Raw genomic sequence first — 16,719 nt, 5'->3', positions numbered from 1 at the left:
AGTCAGTCCAGTCGTAGAAGGGCCATCATAACAAAAGCAAAAAAACCCTCACTCCTGAGACTACAGGGGAGCACCTTACATACAAAACACAAACTGTACAAACAGCAGTTTCAGGTGTTCAGTGGCTGTAAGTGACATGGCTGCAGCTTTGCTGTTCTCAGCCCAGCGTGATCTCCGATGACTCTTTGGCGTCGATCACTCTGAAGACTCCCACTTTCGCCTTCTTCATGGCGTCCTTTTCTTTGTCTGAAAAATGCACAGAAACTGTCACATTTCTTGTCTCACGAGTTAAAGTGGTTTTAACAAAAGAGTCGAGTCAGAAGGGCTTCTGTGTCTTGAGCAACACTAAATCCGACTCCCGTGAACTTCACATGTTTTGTGGTTACTGAAAGGACATTGACGGTGCACTCGTTGTAAAACCAGGCTATGATTGAATCGGGTTTTTTGGTACTGATGAAATGATGCGTTTCCTCACCCAGCAAGTCGCTGCGATCGAGCAGAATCTCCAGGTCCTTGTCACTGATGACCTTCCCTTTCGAAGCTTTAACCTCCCTGAGTGGGACAAACATTACAGCCAAGATTAGCCTTCAGTTACGGTTCCGAGGCTCGTTCACGGTGCTTTGATTCGGAGGTCAGTGCTTACTTCTCAGTGCCTCGAGCTTTGAGCAGCTCCCGCAGCTCATCCAGATCAATGCAGCTTTTATTTGGCTTCAGCTCTGCCTTCCCACCTTTAAATTTGTCTGTGGAGGAAAGACACCATCAACCACATTTCAAAACATGAACTGAAAACTTGGTGCAAGGTGTGAACAGCTGCAATCCCATCACAGTGAAGACACTCACTCTTGTGGATGACCATCTGCTCCAGCTTCCTCTTGGCAGACGCCCTCTCCAGGATCTTCTGGTCGATGGTGTTGGCTGTGACCAGGCGGTACACCACTACTGGTTTTGTCTGTCCTATGCGGTGACAGCGGTCCTGAGCTTGCAGGTCTGCCTGTGGGTTCTTGAGAGATGACAGAAGCATCAAACATGGACTCAATGAGATATGTACAAGAAACAGCTGCTGTAGATTTGTCATCAGCACCAACCCAGTCGCTGTCAAAGATGATGACGGTGTCAGCAGCTGTCAGATTGATTCCCAGTCCTCCTGCTCGGGTGCTCAACAGGAAGATGAACACCTCTGGATCTTTGGAAAACCTGGCCATCTTTCAGAGACCGAGAACGACAAGAATGACTCAACAATCTACTCGGAGAGGCAGTTTGGGTGCTAAACATCTCTGGAGTTGAGAGAATATTGCACCATCAAGTTAAAAACATGTTTTTTATGCAGGAGGTTGTTACCTTTGCAACATGTTCACAATCTACAACTCACGTTTTCGTCTCTCTCAGCATATGACATGCTGCCGTCCAGGCGGCTGTAGTGGAAGCCCCGCAGATAGCAGTAATCCATGAGAATATCCAGGATAGACGTCATCTGACTGAAAATTAGAACCTAAAGAAAAGGGACCAGTGTGGAGAGCAGCACAACATCTGTAAGTGTTTCTCTGAACAAAGGTCACAAACTACTTTGCTGCTATATCTCACACCAGCTCCATAAACTTCCTCTGTTCCTGCTGCTCCATACTCCACATCCTTTTTCTAATATTATCCGATGTCTCCTTTCTGCACATGTCCAAACCATCTAAAACTCGCTTCTCTAATGTCTTCTCCTAATATATTATTTGGAGAGTTGAAGATGCTAAGCTTTCCACTGGGAGTGAGCAGGATGACAGGGTGAGGCGGAGCTGTTTGGAGACAGAAGCAAGGCTGAGATGTGCAGAGAGAGGATGTCAGAGGAGGAGACGAGGAGGCTCATGGATGTGGTGGAAGAAGATAATGCTGAGGTATGACAGAGGAGAGACAGTGGCAGATGAGCTTCACCTTTCACTGTAAAGGTGAAAATGTTACGCAGTCCAATTCATTTTGTGTGATGTTTTGAGAACGTTTTTTAAATGTAGATTTTGATGCAAAACATTTTCATGTAAAGGTTGTAATTCAGTACGTTCAGTAGTTCAGATTACCACAGACGTCAGCGATCACGGTTCTTGTGCATTTTCTGAACTTTGGAAACTAACTACGCCCGTCAGCCCACATTCACTGCAACAGCTCGTTCCAGAGCTCAGGCATCCTGTAACTGAACCACTTCTGCCACAGGTCGCTCTTTGTCACCGTGGCAGAAATTGTGCTCCTGGAGCCAAAACTGTTGCGTCCCTATTTTCACACAGAGCTGGTGCCCCAGTCCTCGTCCAGAGCGTGCCAGCAGCCTTGAAAGGACTGCTCCTGTAATCTTCACTAAATACGTCCGATTCCTGCCTGTGTCCTCAGAGTTACTTTGTGTCTAAACTGCTGACTTTAGCGTTTAATAGGTTCATGAATATGTTGCACTTTTTTAACAGACATTTCCTGTTTGTAGCACAACCTTCTTCCTTTCACACACTTCTGTCCCAGCTCTGCATCACATGCAGCTCTGCGTTCGTTTCACCTTATGACCTCTTCTCTTCAGCGCTGGCAGCAGCCTGTCCAGTATGAGAAACTTCCCAGAGCTCTGCACCAGCTGCTCATCGATCTGCAGGAAGATTGGGGTGAACATGTTATCCAAGCACGAGCCTTTTCTTCATCGAGCTTATTCTATTTAACTGTAAAACACTGAGTTGAACTGTTAGTGCTTCTAAATGAGCACAGGCAGCGTTACCTTGAACTCCCCTGTGGCGGGGTCGAGCGGGTACTCCACCAGGTACGGGTGGTTACAGCATCTCTTTAACAGCATGAGGATGTTCTGCAGCTTCAGGCTGACCTGAGCGTCCAGCGGGCTCTGGACATCCAGCACTGGATGGGAGCTGAAGCAGAGCGGAGGACAAAAGATGTGAGCAAACGTCTGTCAAAGGAGGATTTGTTACCTTGTGGTGGGGATAACAGGCAGATGACTCCAAATGAAACTAAATAACGCTGAACATGGTAACATTGTTTTTCCTCTCCTGTCACAGTAGCTGCTTGGAGGCGGTCTCACCTCGGCTCCAGCTCCTTGCGAACCCTCTCCAGATATTTCTCCAGGTCATATGGAGCGTCTGTATCCGTTTCCTTGTAGTCCACTACCTTCCGGCTGCGCCGCTTCGGCCTGCCGCTGGATGTCAGGGCTACAGGCGCCTCTGTCTAAGTACACCAGGAGAACCAACAACTTTCACCACTCGGTTTTCACCTTAGGATCACACTCAAACCAGAAATGATGAGTCCACCACAGTCTTGTTCTTGGGAAGGTCAAAGCTACAGCCAGTGGGCCAGTGTTTTATATTAGACATGGAGGGGTCTATGATGACACACAGGGGTCACAAGGTCACGGTTCTCACAGGGTTTCAGCTGTTAGCTATATTCTGACAAGCAGGCATGTTCGAGTGACTCATTTCCTGGTTTGTTAATGTTTTTTAAGAAAATGACACTAATCAGCAGATACTCAAGCATAATGATATGGAAACGCCACGAGCTGACCTGGACGTGTGCTGTCCAATAACGAGGGTATCACTGCATACCCCAAGCCTAAACCTCTAACACAGGGGTCACAACCTTTAACCCCCAAAGAGCCACTTGGACCCGGCTTCCACGCAAACAAAAACACTGTGAGCCGCCCCCTCATATCACCTTTGTGCTTTTGGAGCCTTGACCTGACTTTTAAAAAGCTCTATGCTGCTAAAAAAAAAATAGCATAAATATGTATTTTACCTGGTTAATGTGTGTGGCGGGGCGTGGTCTGCAGCGCCGCTGCAGGGGGGGCGGACGCACCTGAGCGGCACCCACAATCACAAGTCTGTGCTCTCCCTGCTGTTGTGTCGGGCTGTGAGCTGCAAAGCTACAGTCGGCTGTGTGCACAGCAGTCGTGTGTGAAAAGCGGTCGATAAAGAGATGCTGAAAAACGCGTTCATGCAAACATCGTCGGGTCTGCTGTGATATGTTTACAACGGGACTTCTGCTCCTGAACCTCTGCGCACAGCGTCTGCAGGTCGGGGCTGTACGAAGTCACTTTATCTCTACAGGACTGTGAGCTGTCGTCTGTGAGGCGTGAGCGTGTTTGTTTTTAACACAGTTCATGGTGGAGAACAGCTGCTGACATAATGTGGATCCCAAGATCCATAACTGGCCTACCTGGGGCTGAAAGTCTCGATAAATGCACGGCGTTTCGGCGGCTACGCCGGCTTCCACGAGTGTGACGCTTATTTTGAGTGATGAAAAAATAATAGAATATAAATTTTTATATTTCAATATCACAATAATCTTCCAATGTAGAACTACAAGTTAAAAAAGAACTAAACACAAATAAAATACACTTCAGCTAAACACTTCTCATTTATTTTACCCAAACCACGCAGGGCCGCAGTATAAGGACCAAAGAGTTGCCGACTCCTGCTCTAATGTGCTCCCAGCTCTGGCTCTTTGTTACCTTTTCCTGGCCCAGCATCTTGGCAATGGTCTTGTTGACTACAGCAGTGTAGAAAGCCTCCTGCTTGGCTGTCAGAGGAGCGTACACAATGATCTCCTTTTTAGGAGGAACCTCCAGCGTCACATCTGACTTCAGCCTCCTCAGCAGGAATGGAGTCAGAATCTGAAACAACAGATAACCTTCAATAACACTTACTTCTGCTTACCTGCAGTGTCTATACACAGACAACTGATAGCTAATGTTTTAAAGATCATTTATAATATCTATATATAATGTAGGGCAGCAATTATTGATCTATATAAATAAAAAGAGAAGAATTTGTATTGGTGGGAAGAACTAAATATTCAAGAGAAAAAACAAAACAGGTCTTTCAAAATAAAATGTTGTCACAGCTCGTCCACAGCTAAATCCTGAGGTGATCTACAAATACGATGTCAACAGACTGCATCCCACCTATTGGTTAGTCACTTGAGTCATGAGAAGATCTCCTTCTGCTGTGGCTAAAGCAGAAGCAGACTGGGTCAATGACCACATGAAACCATGACAGGCCCAGCCGGTGGTGGGCCGGCCTCGGATGAGGGTATATGGTGATAAATGTCCTGGGGTCCACAACTGACGATGTGCTGTACTGCTGGTAAAAGGCAGATCATGGCCGTGCTCGACGGACTGAAGAGTCACGTCAGGTTGAAAACCCTGAATTAGCTCGAGTGCTACCCACTGAAGAGCTGTGCTAACTGTTTCAGGGATTGCAAACTCTATGGCCCAGCTAAGTAATGGATGGATGTAAGATTAAGATTATTGCTTATGCCTTTGAACAACTGGATATGCTTCAGCTTCATGCTACATTTCCTTATTAAAAACTTAAACATCCAGGCAAACCTGCTGCTCGTTAGCAGACAAAACCTTACATTTAACACTGGACTTAAAGGCACCAAATTTACCTCCAACTTATCACAGGAACCAAATGTTTCTTGGTAGCCAAGTTTAAGCTTTCTTAACTGTGGTTATGTTCTCAGTATCTCTGCAGATGACGTTTAGCAGCGTCACAGACGGCCGCGATGATGACTGACCTGGTGCAGCATACTCAGGATGTTCTGCTCACGTTCAGCGACCACCATACTGTCGACCTCACCGAGGGTGTTAATGTCGAACCACGACTCAAAGCTGTGAGGCAAACATGTCAGAGATCAAAGCCGAGCAATCAGAAGCATCGAGCACAGATATCAGCTGTGTCTGGTGTTCAGATACACTGTAACAAATCAGCTTCTATTTTGGTAACACAATAAGTCGCGAACTTCTTTTCTTGAATTTGCTTCCGGACGTTGCTTCATAAGCAGTCTTGAGGAATATTGTGGAATTTTCCTTTAGGCATCAAGTGCTTTTTAAACCATCTCCACTCCGGTCCCTGCACCGGACTCTTTTCAAACGTTACTTTCACTTTGTTACCAGTCTGCTGTTCAGCTTTCTTTAGTGGACACAACACTTTCACACTGACAGGATGATTCCCAAACAAACTTGGCATATATACAATGATGCTCACAACCTTGCCCAGTTTTTGTTAACTGGCATGTTAAACACAGTTATGCCTGTGAAGTCCTGCTTCTCCCCCACAGACACATTTCTGTGCACATCACAGTAGATGATTGGCTGTCATTGAAAGCAGCAAAACAAAGCAGAAAAAACGTCACCTTTTGAGGTCATCAAAGACCTCCGGCAGGAGGAAGTTAAGCAGGGACCAGAGCTCAGCCAAGTTGTTCTGCAGCGGTGTGCCTGTCAGCAGCAGCTTGTTGTCAGTGGGCAGCATCTTCAGCTCCCGCACCAGCCGACAGTTAAGGTTCTTGATCCTGTGGCCTTCGTCCACTATTAGGTACTTCCACTGGAAGCGCTGTTGCAGAACACAGACACAAGCCAAGTTATTATCCAAAACTCCCTCTGCCATTTAAGAAGCAGCAGGGATCGTACCTGTAACAACTTCCTGTCAATCATGGAGATCTCAAAGGAGGTGATGACTACAGGGCACATGCTGAGAGGCCCCTGAGGCCGGCAGATCTGTTTCAGCAGCTCGGTCCTCTCTGGCTGAGAGCCATGGTAAAGCAGCACAGACACCTAGCACAAACAAGACTCAGTGTCAGCTAGTGCCATTCACCGCTGACACCTTTCTAGGTTTTCATTTCTATTCGTAAGTCAGACTTTGTGTTTCAGGGTCAGACGCTGAGCAGCTTGCTGTCTGACCTCTGGTGTGAAGCGTTTGAATTCATTGATCCAGTTGGGCAGAGTGGAGAGAGGAGCCACCACCAAGAAGGGGCCTAGCACTTTCTTCTCTATCATCATGGCAATGTGACCGATGCACTGGATGGTCTTTCCCAGGCCCATCTCATCAGCCAGGATCCCGTTGATGCCGTTCTCCCACAACATCTGACAGCAGAGGAACAACACAGACTGATGAGACAGTAAACACTGAGATTTTCAGTCCGTTTTCAAAAGCACTCGCCTGGATGAGAATAGTGTAAGTAAGTAAGTAAAACTTTATTTATATAGCACCTTTCAAGATAAAAATCACAAAGTGCTTCACAGAAGCTAAAACCTAAAAATAAAAATCAACTAAAAGCAAGTTTAAAAAGATGGGTTTTTAGCTGTTTTTTAAAAGAGACCACTGAGTCCACAGATCTCAGGCTCAAAGGGAGAGAGTTCCACAGTCTGGGGGCCACAGTTCCAAAAGCTTTGTCGCCTTTTGTTTTCAGCCTCGTGTGCTGGACAGCAAGCAAGCCCTGGTCACATGACCTCAGGGACCTGCTGGGAATGTATGGATGCAAAAGTTCACTTATATGTGTTGGTGCTTGTCCATGCAGGGCCCTGAAAGTCAAGGTCAAAACCTTAAACTGGATCCTGAATTTAACGGGGAGCCAGTGCAGCTGAATCAGCAGGGGTGTGACATGGGAAAACTTGGAGGACTTGGTCAGAAGCTTTGCAGCAGCGTTCTGAACAACTTGCAGACGATCCAAAGAGGCTTTACGTAAACAAGTAAACAAAGAATTACAATAATGCAGACGAGATGAAACAAATGCATGAATGACAATTTCTAATTCGGAGCGCGATACAATGGGACTCAGCTTAGCAATGTTTCTCAAATGATAAAAACAGGAGCGAACCAAAGATTTTACATGGGCATCCAAAGTCAGAGCTGAGTCAATACTAACACCAAGGCTCCTGATAGATGGACCCAAGTTTTCCATAACACTAGGTACAAAACTTTTAGGAGCACAAACAAGAACTTCAGTCTTCTCCTCATTTAGTTGAAGAAAGTTTCCAGCCATCCAACATCTAATGGAGTCTATGCGCTTGTGCAGCTAACTGGTGAACTTATGGTTTAGGGAAACTGTGTGACCCATCTGTTCAGACGCTTCATTTCAACCGAACACCGATGCCGTGTGACGCATGTTACTGCAGGTCAACTCTGCACAAGGTTCCTCGTGTCTCTCTTCTGACACGTGTGTAGCAGCCCTTCTTTTGTCAAAACAGATATTTTGTAAATCATTGTTTTTCTCAGAGGAGTGGCCATTAAAAATACTGGGGTCAAGGTCATTGAGATGTTTGAGTAGATACGTCTGTGACGAAACGCCGCTTCATTTTGAAGTTTTCATATTCACAAACTTGGGCCCACGTTGCTTGGCAGCCACCCGCCCAGCAGGGTGATGACGCCCAGCAGGGTGATGACGCCCATCAGCCTTTTACGACTGAGGGGTAGAACAATCCTTCCTGGTCCTGCGGCATATTGGTGGCACGGACGCGCGCAACTCGTCATCTAGCCGACTAACCGTCGTCATTGTCACGCGTCAGTACCACACTTCTAATCGTTAACACTTTGATTGATGGGCCTCAGCTGCTGTTTTGGGGCATCTGTGTGTCTGCCTCTGTCAGCTCCAGTCCCTAACTGCTACGTTATTGTGGTCTAGAGCAGCGGTCCCCAACCCCCGGGCCACAGACTGGTCCCAGTCCGTGAGTCGTTCGGTACGGAGCCGCGAGAGTTGAGGCTCAGGTTGGAAATTTATGGTTTGCAAGGTTTTTATCGTTTACTCGGTTTCCCTGGGTCTTTTCCCGTGTTGTAGTTATGCGTCTTATTTTGAAAGACACGTTTACACGTTACCATAGCAACCAGAGCTGGACGTTACTCTCAATGTTGGTGCATTTCAGGAGGACGCTGCTAATAAAGTTACACAGTGAATTCACGTTTAGTTTGTGTCTCGGTCGTATCGTTTTATTTTGTTGTTTTTATCCGCCACACCTTAAAGGCCGGTCAGTGACATTCAACCGTCCGTGGAGCGAGAAAGGTTGGGCACCGCTGATCTAGGCGTCATTTGTTGTGCCGAGGATCACATACAAAAGACAATCTGCTCGCACAATGCCATTTGGTGCATCTCCTCTTACCCTCAGCCACTCGATGCCTTCGATCTGGTACCACCTCATGACGCCTCCAGTGAAGAGCTGTGGTTGCTGAACAGGAACTGGCTGCCCGTTCACCTTCCTATGAGGATGCAGGAGGTGCTTAGCGTTGTCGCGCACCGTCTCTGACAGCCGGTTCTTTATATCTTGGTTGGAATCGCTCATCTTCTCAATATCCTCAGCTTCTAGTTTCTTCTGGGCAGGTGCCGCTTCCTGGAATCAGATATGACATGCATGTGTGTGGCACAGTTGTACGCTGGATTCATCATGTGCAAACACTTCTTTTGCTTTTCAACCACGGCGGGGAAAAACAGTCTCCCTACCACTTCTTCCACTTTCGCTTTCTTTGCCTGCGACATAATTTCCTGAAAGAGAAACATGAGAGAAGATGAAGATAAACAGATAAAAGTTAAAGCTGCACACAAACTAAAGTGAGACTTACTTCTTTTGACATCACATCTGCTATTTTATAGTCTTCATCTCTTCTCCTTTTCTTCTTCTCTGCTTTGACAGAAATACAGTCACGTCATTAGGACCGTAGATACTCACCAACCACTTCATTAGGTACACATGTTCAACTGCTTGTAAACCACACATCTCATCTGCCAGTCGCACAGCAGCACCTCAGTGCACTTAGACAATGTGGTGACGTATGTGACTTTGAATGTGGAACGGCTAAATAATGCAGATCTCCTGGGATTTTACCTCACAACCATCTCAAGGGTTAAAAAGACAGGTAAGAAAAAAAACACCTGCTACCTTAAAGCTAAAGACCAGACCAGCATGTCAAACCTTGAAGCAGCAGCAAAGAACACACTTCTTGCCCACCAAAAACAGGAAACTCAGACTACAATTTGCATGGGCTCACCAAACACCAACACAAGATGGAAAAGCATTGCTTGGTCTGCTAAGTCTCAATATCTGCTGCCACATTTGAATGGCAGGGTTGGCATAGAGATACATGAAGGCCCCATCCTCACTTCTATTAACGGTTTAGGTTGGTTGTGGTGACGTAGCAGAGGCGGGGCCATCTTCTTGACACATCCCTTTGTCCCCACTCATTTAAAATGCCCAGCCTGAGTATTGTGGATGACCACATCCACGCCTTTATGTACACAGTGTACCCACAGTGTGATTAAACTGAGATGCCACATGACAGAAGTTCACTGCACTCAGATCGTCACCAATCTTTGGGTTGAGGGGGACCGAGAGAGCTGCCTCGTGGATACGCAGCCATCAAAGCTGCAAACTGTGTGATGGCCAGTATGTATGTTTCCTGTGCCTCATATGACAGAAAGCAACACGGGTCCCAGTACTAGCAAGGTGTACCTAATAAAGTGTCCACAGAGTGTAAATGCTACTAAACAACTGACATTTGAGCTCCATACTGCAAGTTGAAATATTAGCATACTGGCCCACCTTTGACAGCTTCTGGACCACTGGCATTTTGCATCTAGAAGGAAACAAACTGCCGTGAGTACGGCTGAAAACATGACTGTAACTGTGAATGATGACAGTAAATCTATCACCTTCTTGGCCTTCTTCTCAAGTTTCTCCTTCCCGAGTCTCTCCTGAGATAATCATTAGCAGAGCAGAAGTGACGTGTTAGCCTTGAGTGGACAGGTGCAAACAGCCTGTACGTCCACATTTGACACCATACCTCATTCTGTTGTTGCTCCATCTTTGTCAGCAGGAACTTAGAATAGATGTTGCTCTTCTGAAGCAAATGCTGGAGCCTCTTGAACCGCATGTCATGCGAGTCCCTCTCCCAAGACTCCCTGGCCTTATGGGAAAAGTTGAAAGCAATTACATTAACATGAGTGGGCTCGAAAGCATCCAGAACATCAGTGATGTAGAAACATTTCAATTGTGGCTCATCATCACATGAACCGGTGAGCTACAGACACACATCTATACGCCTTTTACTCCCTAAAATCTGTACCAGCCACACAAAAAACCAACTAAAACTAATGATGAGTTTAATAATGAGAAGCTTTTAATGTCAAAATACAACTCCCACCTTGAGAAATTAAACAGCATACCTTCTTCATCATCTCCTCCTCTTTCCTCTCGCCTTGCTCCATTAGCTTCTTCTCTTCTTCCTCCATTTCCTTAGTAATCACCACTTCAGCTGTCATACTCTCATCTTAAAAACAACCACAACATTGACACCACCTGAACACGACTATGCGCACAGCATCTTTTCAGTAACACAAGTTACTATAAGGTAATTAGCATTTACTAGTTAATGAGCATGTGACACGGAGCCCTGTTCCTAATGAACTGGCCTCATCTCATCAGTGTCATCTGAGATTTAAGCAGCAGGACAGTAAAACACATCCTTCATTAAACCAGCGTCTATCTCAGCTTCCTTTGCAACATCAAAAGCGGACCTCACCTGCAGTAGCACCAGTTTCAATGGCTGTGCCCAGCGGCTCCTCAGACTCGTCAGGTTTGGGGCAGTGAGGGGAGACACTTCGAGTTTCTTCTTTTAGGCTATCAGCAGAACAATGAAATCTACTCAGTAAAACTTTTCCTGCCATCTTTACAGAGGTGAGTAAACGCCATTTAGACCTTTCCTAGGCCCTGTAACCCAGGTGAAATGATACATTTGATTTGAAGGGATGAAGTACAACATGAGCATTTCAATACTCTGCATATAACATACTAAGCTCACAAAAGTGAATGTAGATACTTACCATACAGGGTGCAGTTTCAGACAGTTTCAATCTGAAACTTCATAATCAGTGAACATCTGTGACTCAGAATACTGCAAATCATTGTTAGTCCTTCTGGTTAATTAATGGTGATAAAGAAAGGAACAGAAAAAGGATGCATTTATTGTCTGGGTGGGAGTTGGGCACACGGTGACCTTGGTAAACGGGCATTGAAGCTTTACAGGGAAAAAAGGATACCTTATCGGAAATTGTAATTATTATGTTAGGAATGGGGAGACTCAGGGCTGCAGTATTATAGCGGCTACCCTGCCGCCTTTGCGTTCACCTGTACAGGTGTTTGAGCCAAGTTATTACAGTGCACTTGTGCTCCACGCGTCACACGTGTCGCGCACCCCTCCAGTTTTGTTACCGGCGCGTTGCGCCGCAGCTGGATTTAAGTCACGAGTGTACAATCGTGTCGGTTTTAATGATACTCCAGCACAGGAGCTCGGAAACATACACTTATACAGAAGCACATGTTGGCGCAGGTGAAAACTTTAGTGTTTGTGAGAAAAAAACACTGGACAAAGTCTTGTCTTCCGGTCTTGTATTCTCCTGAAAAACGCTGAGTGGCGACACCTAGCGACGGATATCGTTCAGGGCAATACTGCAGCGGCTTCCTGCACCGTAAATACAAGTTTCTGTGAAACATGGTTGCTGCGGTGAGCGAAGCGATCATTACACTTACCAGCTCATTGTTGTTGGCAGCGAAGCAGACAGTCCAACTAATGCGGGTTGTTCCAGCTGTCTATGAAGCTTTCCAAAGCGTTTCGTTTCTGCTCAAAACAGCGGAGCCTCGTCAATTATACAAGCAAGTTATCCAAACAGTCATACAACTCACTCTACCCAAGAGACTGCTTGTATTTATGATAGCTGTGCAATGTCGGAGTAGTATGTCCGAAAATGTTCCTTTGTCTAAAACGTGAAAAAACATTCAACGAAAAGAGTTTGACGTTAGTACTCTGCAGCCCGAATGACGCGTTGTTGTTAAGCAGAGAGAAATGTGAAACGTGCTTCCGACAACAGCCCTTCAAACAAAAAGTGCGTCCGTGAAAAAGCTAAGTTGAGGTTACGATTGTATTTTATTTTGAAGGCAAATTCATGTAGTTTCCGCCATTTGTCTCTACAGTCCTGGAGCTAAGATTTTTATAATGGGCGGGGCTTTCCAATTTCGCGCCATTTCGGAGGAAACCACTTGTGAAACGGGGTGGTGTGTGATTTAGGGTAAAAGACAATAACATTTGGGTTGAAATTAATTGAAACGTAGCAACAAAAAGTAGAATTAATTAATTAATTAATAAATAATTAACAGGTTGTCTGTTTGATACATTATAGAATATCGTATGTATAGACAAAACTATTTTAAGAGGATGGTGACCCCTCTGAGTGGAAAGATGTGTTATAACGGATGTGATTTTTTCCCGCGAATGTAAGGCATTATAGTTCAGTGAGCAAATGACAAAAAAAAAAACCTAAACGTGGAACTAAACGGTCGCTTGTTTGCTGGCAACAGCTGTTTTTTATTAATACTTTTAATCCCTCAGACTCAGGATTAAATAGAAGCCTTCAGCAGTAATGTTGGGAAACATTTTCTGCAGAATAACTATTTACAGTGTTGGGGAGTAACGGAATGCATGTACCGCCGTTACGCATTTAAAATACAAAATATGAGTAACTGTATTCCGTTACAGTTACCGTTTAAAAAGGTGGTATTCAGAATACAGTTACTTTGTTGAAATAAATGGATTACACTGCGGTACTTTCCTGTTTCATATTGTGGCGGGTCAGGACTGTTTGGGTTTTGTTTGACAGCTATGTTCTGTTGTTCCAGGCGGCAGCGTTACGGTTGCCATGGTTACAGGGCGACGCTCTCTCTCTGTGACTGTGTGTTTCCTGGGTGAGAGAGCGCCTTTTCGTTGTTGTTGTTGTTGTTGTGCTAAGCTAACAGGCAGAATGCTACAAGCATAGCTCTAAAGAATGTAGCATCATGGGCAGTGTAGTCCGTGCTGCAGGGAGAATGGACTGCCATACACGTTATGGGTCTGTGAGCGCGAGGAGGGAGAAAAAGGGGAGTGGAAAGGTACGAGTTGTCATCGAGCAAAAACGGGAGCTGGAAGCATGCTTCTCTGGTGTCCTGGATTGTTGATTACCTGACAGGAAGACCACAATATGTACGTCTCCCACAGTGTGTGTCTGACAAGGTGATCAGCAACACAGGGGCACCACAGGGGACTGTCCTCTCCCCCTTCCTCTTCACCCTCTACACCACAGACTTCAGCCACTGCACAGAGACCTCCATCTTCAGAAGTTTTCTGATGACTCTGCGGTGGTTGGATGCATCAGCAGGGATGATGAGACAGAGTACCGGGCTGTGGTCGACTCCTTTGTCACGTGGTGTGAGCAGAATCATCTGCAGCTCAACGTGGCAAAGACCAAGGAACTGATCGTGGACTTCAGGAAGACCAGGAAACACTTGACCCCTGTTTCAATCCAGGGGGTCAGTGTGGACATTGTGGAGGACTATAAATACCTTGGAGTACACATTGACAATAAACTGGACTGGGCTAAAAACACCACAGCACTTTACAGGAAGGGCCAGAGTCGTCTCTATTTTTTGAGGCGACTGAGGTCCTTCAACATCTGCCAGAAAATGCTGAGGATTTTCTATGAGTCTGTTGTGGCCAGTGCGATCCTCTATGCTGTTGCATGCTGGGGGAGCAGGCTGAGGGCAGCAGATGCCAACAGACTCAATAAACTGATCCATAAGGCCAGCAATGTTGTGGGGATGGAGCTGGACACCCTCAAGGTGGTGTCGGAGAGGCGGATGCTGTCCAAGATAAAGACAATGTTGGATAACACCTCCCACCCACTCCATGACATGCTGGTCAGTCACAGGAGCTCGTTCAGTGAGAGACTGAGATTACCGAAAAGCACCACTGAACGACACAGGAAATCTTTCCTGCCTGTGGCCATCTCCCTGTACAACGCATCCACTTAACACACTGTTTGCTGCTACAACTACACATGTTTCTTTTCCAGCTATTTATTTATGAGTGACTTATGTATGCATGTATATATATGTATATATTGTACTATTCTTAGTTAGTGTATTGTCTGTCTTGTCTTAATGTTGGTTTAAAATGGAGCACTGTAACAAAAAATAATTTCCCCCAGGGATCAATAAAGTATTCTGATTCTGATAAATATAATAATAACCACTGCAGCCAAGAAGAGTGCCTGACGAGCCCAGCTGTAAGTAAGCTATTAAGACTCGACCGAGTTCGTGTTTTCCTCCGAAAACAATAAGCTCCGTTGGAGCAGCCTTTCAATGCCTCTCTATCTCTGCTAGCAAAGTTGACCCAGACAACAAAGTAAAGCTATTTTTCGGCTACGAGCCGACAGGGACCCCGCCGTATTAGTCAGAGGTCCCTTTACTACAGTTCGGAGTCGCGGACCTTCAGTAATAGTAATAAATCACACAGCAATAGTACATTCACGTTGTTGTAAAAAGCATGATAATATATTAAGTAATCCAAAGTATTCAGAATACGTTACTGTCATTGAGTAACGTAACGGTATACGTTACAGAATACATTTTGGGGCATGTATTCTGTACTCTGTAATGGAATACATTTTAAAAGTAACCTTCCCAACACTGACTATTTATTTTGGATACAACCTGTCCATCATACATTGTGTTATGTGTAGTGAAGTATCTTCATGGTGTTTTAGCTATTCTTTTGCAAATAGAATGGTTTGCAAAAATATCCTCCACAACCTGTTGAAGCCGCTATGATTGCCTGACATCCAGAACCAGGTCTCCCTACGCCTGGTTCTGCTGGAGGTTTCTTCCTTTTAAAAGGGATTTTTTCCACTTCCCTAGGAAAAGCACTTGCTCACGGGGTTGTCTGATTGTAGGGTTAGGAACCTTACAATATAAACCACATTGAGGCAACCGTAACTGTGACTTGTCACTATATAAATAAAATTGAATTTAAAAATGGAATAGTTGTATGAAACAAGTGACTTCAAGAATCAGGATTGGCCCGCCTTTAGTTGGTGTGTGTCATACATTAGCAGCCGGTTCATTTATATCCTGATATGATTTATACTCACTGCAATGCAAATAGTTACAATATTGAACAACTCTCAACTGTTTGTATGACCTTGTATGATCTTTATATTAATGGTTATTAGCATGAAAGTTATGTCTCTGACTAATTCATGCTGCAGACTTGAGACAAGTGACACAACCATGTACAGTAATATATACTCATTATTGATGAGTTCGATGTAAAACAGCAGTCACAAGAAAATATTCAGCTACCCCAGGCTGTGTTGTTGTGGAGCCATACTGAAGTGGACAGTATGTTTAACATTCACACAAAATCTCAGCAGACAACAGTTCCTGGATGAACACTGCAGCTAAATCCCAAACATTATTCACTTCACTAATCAGTGGTGGCTGCAAATATAAGCGTTTTAATTAAAACATGTTTAGCCATTACATACCTGGTTACACTGCTCCTGTGTAAGTAAGCAGTTGATAAATGAACTTCTGTCCTTGAAGGTCTGACAGTTTGTGACTAGAGGCTTTACTCTGCACTGCTGCAGGATTTAGACATCAACTAAACCTTTACAGAAATCAGCACATTCAATTCTGAGAATTTAGGGAACCATTTTTAGTTTTTTTTTTTATCTCCTACTACTATAATTATTCTTTTCTCATTTTCTTGTTTGTAACCTTGGTTACTTTTGTTCATTTGTCTTCCATTTATCTTATTCTTTCATCTGCATTTTATTTTGTTCATTCCCATTGTGCTTTTGATATCCAGCTATTTCCCTCTCCATGTAAACTACCAGTCAAAAGTTGCAGATACATACTGATGAGATCAGCTATATGAAGCAAGATGCATGGAATTATGTATCAAAGAAAAAAAAAAGATAACTAAATAAATGGATAGAAATATGTTTCATATTTTAGATTCCTCAAAGCAGCCACACTTTGCTTTGTTGACAGGGCTGCAAACCCTCGGCCTTCTCTCAGTGAGCGTCATGATGTTGTCACCTGACATGGTCACCTCACAGGTGAGCCTG

The 16,719-nt window shown here is 44.9% G+C and overlaps 1 protein-coding gene across 4 annotated transcripts in view; it reads right to left on the bottom strand.

Annotated features, from left to right (window-relative positions):
- Positions 1 to 12,811, bottom strand: part of hells (helicase, lymphoid specific) — a 13,120-nt gene extending 309 nt beyond the window's left edge. The window contains exons 1-23 of one of the 4 annotated variants that reach the window (XM_086260103.1): positions 12,311 to 12,811; positions 11,304 to 11,401; positions 10,948 to 11,051; positions 10,566 to 10,688; positions 10,435 to 10,476; positions 10,325 to 10,358; positions 9,348 to 9,409; positions 9,229 to 9,270; positions 8,891 to 9,118; positions 6,698 to 6,880; positions 6,428 to 6,571; positions 6,154 to 6,350; positions 5,536 to 5,629; positions 4,466 to 4,627; positions 3,044 to 3,186; positions 2,729 to 2,873; positions 2,519 to 2,602; positions 1,370 to 1,489; positions 1,086 to 1,202; positions 841 to 1,000; positions 644 to 740; positions 476 to 552; positions 1 to 246 (exon numbers count right to left, since the gene is read on the bottom strand). The exon at positions 1 to 246 is cut by the window's left edge and continues 309 nt beyond it. In XM_086260103.1, the coding sequence (XP_086116229.1) occupies positions 158 to 246; positions 476 to 552; positions 644 to 740; positions 841 to 1,000; positions 1,086 to 1,202; positions 1,370 to 1,489; positions 2,519 to 2,602; positions 2,729 to 2,873; positions 3,044 to 3,186; positions 4,466 to 4,627; positions 5,536 to 5,629; positions 6,154 to 6,350; positions 6,428 to 6,571; positions 6,698 to 6,880; positions 8,891 to 9,118; positions 9,229 to 9,270; positions 9,348 to 9,409; positions 10,325 to 10,358; positions 10,435 to 10,476; positions 10,566 to 10,688; positions 10,948 to 11,051; positions 11,304 to 11,401; positions 12,311 to 12,318 (2,553 nt within the window). In that variant the 5' untranslated portion in view covers positions 12,319 to 12,811 and the 3' untranslated portion in view covers positions 1 to 157. The other 3 variants (XM_086260104.1, XM_086260105.1, XM_086260101.1) reach the window with 3 other exon arrangements.
- Between the last annotated feature and the right edge of the window lie 3,908 nt (positions 12,812 to 16,719).

This window comes from Aulonocara sp. 'chitande type north' Nkhata Bay, linkage group LG13 (assembly GCF_057382095.1).
Source record: "Aulonocara sp. 'chitande type north' Nkhata Bay isolate Kocher_YH1m ecotype deep benthic linkage group LG13, A_spYH_male_GT1.1, whole genome shotgun sequence".
NCBI classification, from domain to species: Eukaryota; Metazoa; Chordata; class Actinopteri; order Cichliformes; family Cichlidae; genus Aulonocara; species Aulonocara sp. 'chitande type north' Nkhata Bay.
Note: the sequence above shows the minus strand (reverse complement) of the source record. Positions and strands in the feature narration are given on the sequence as shown.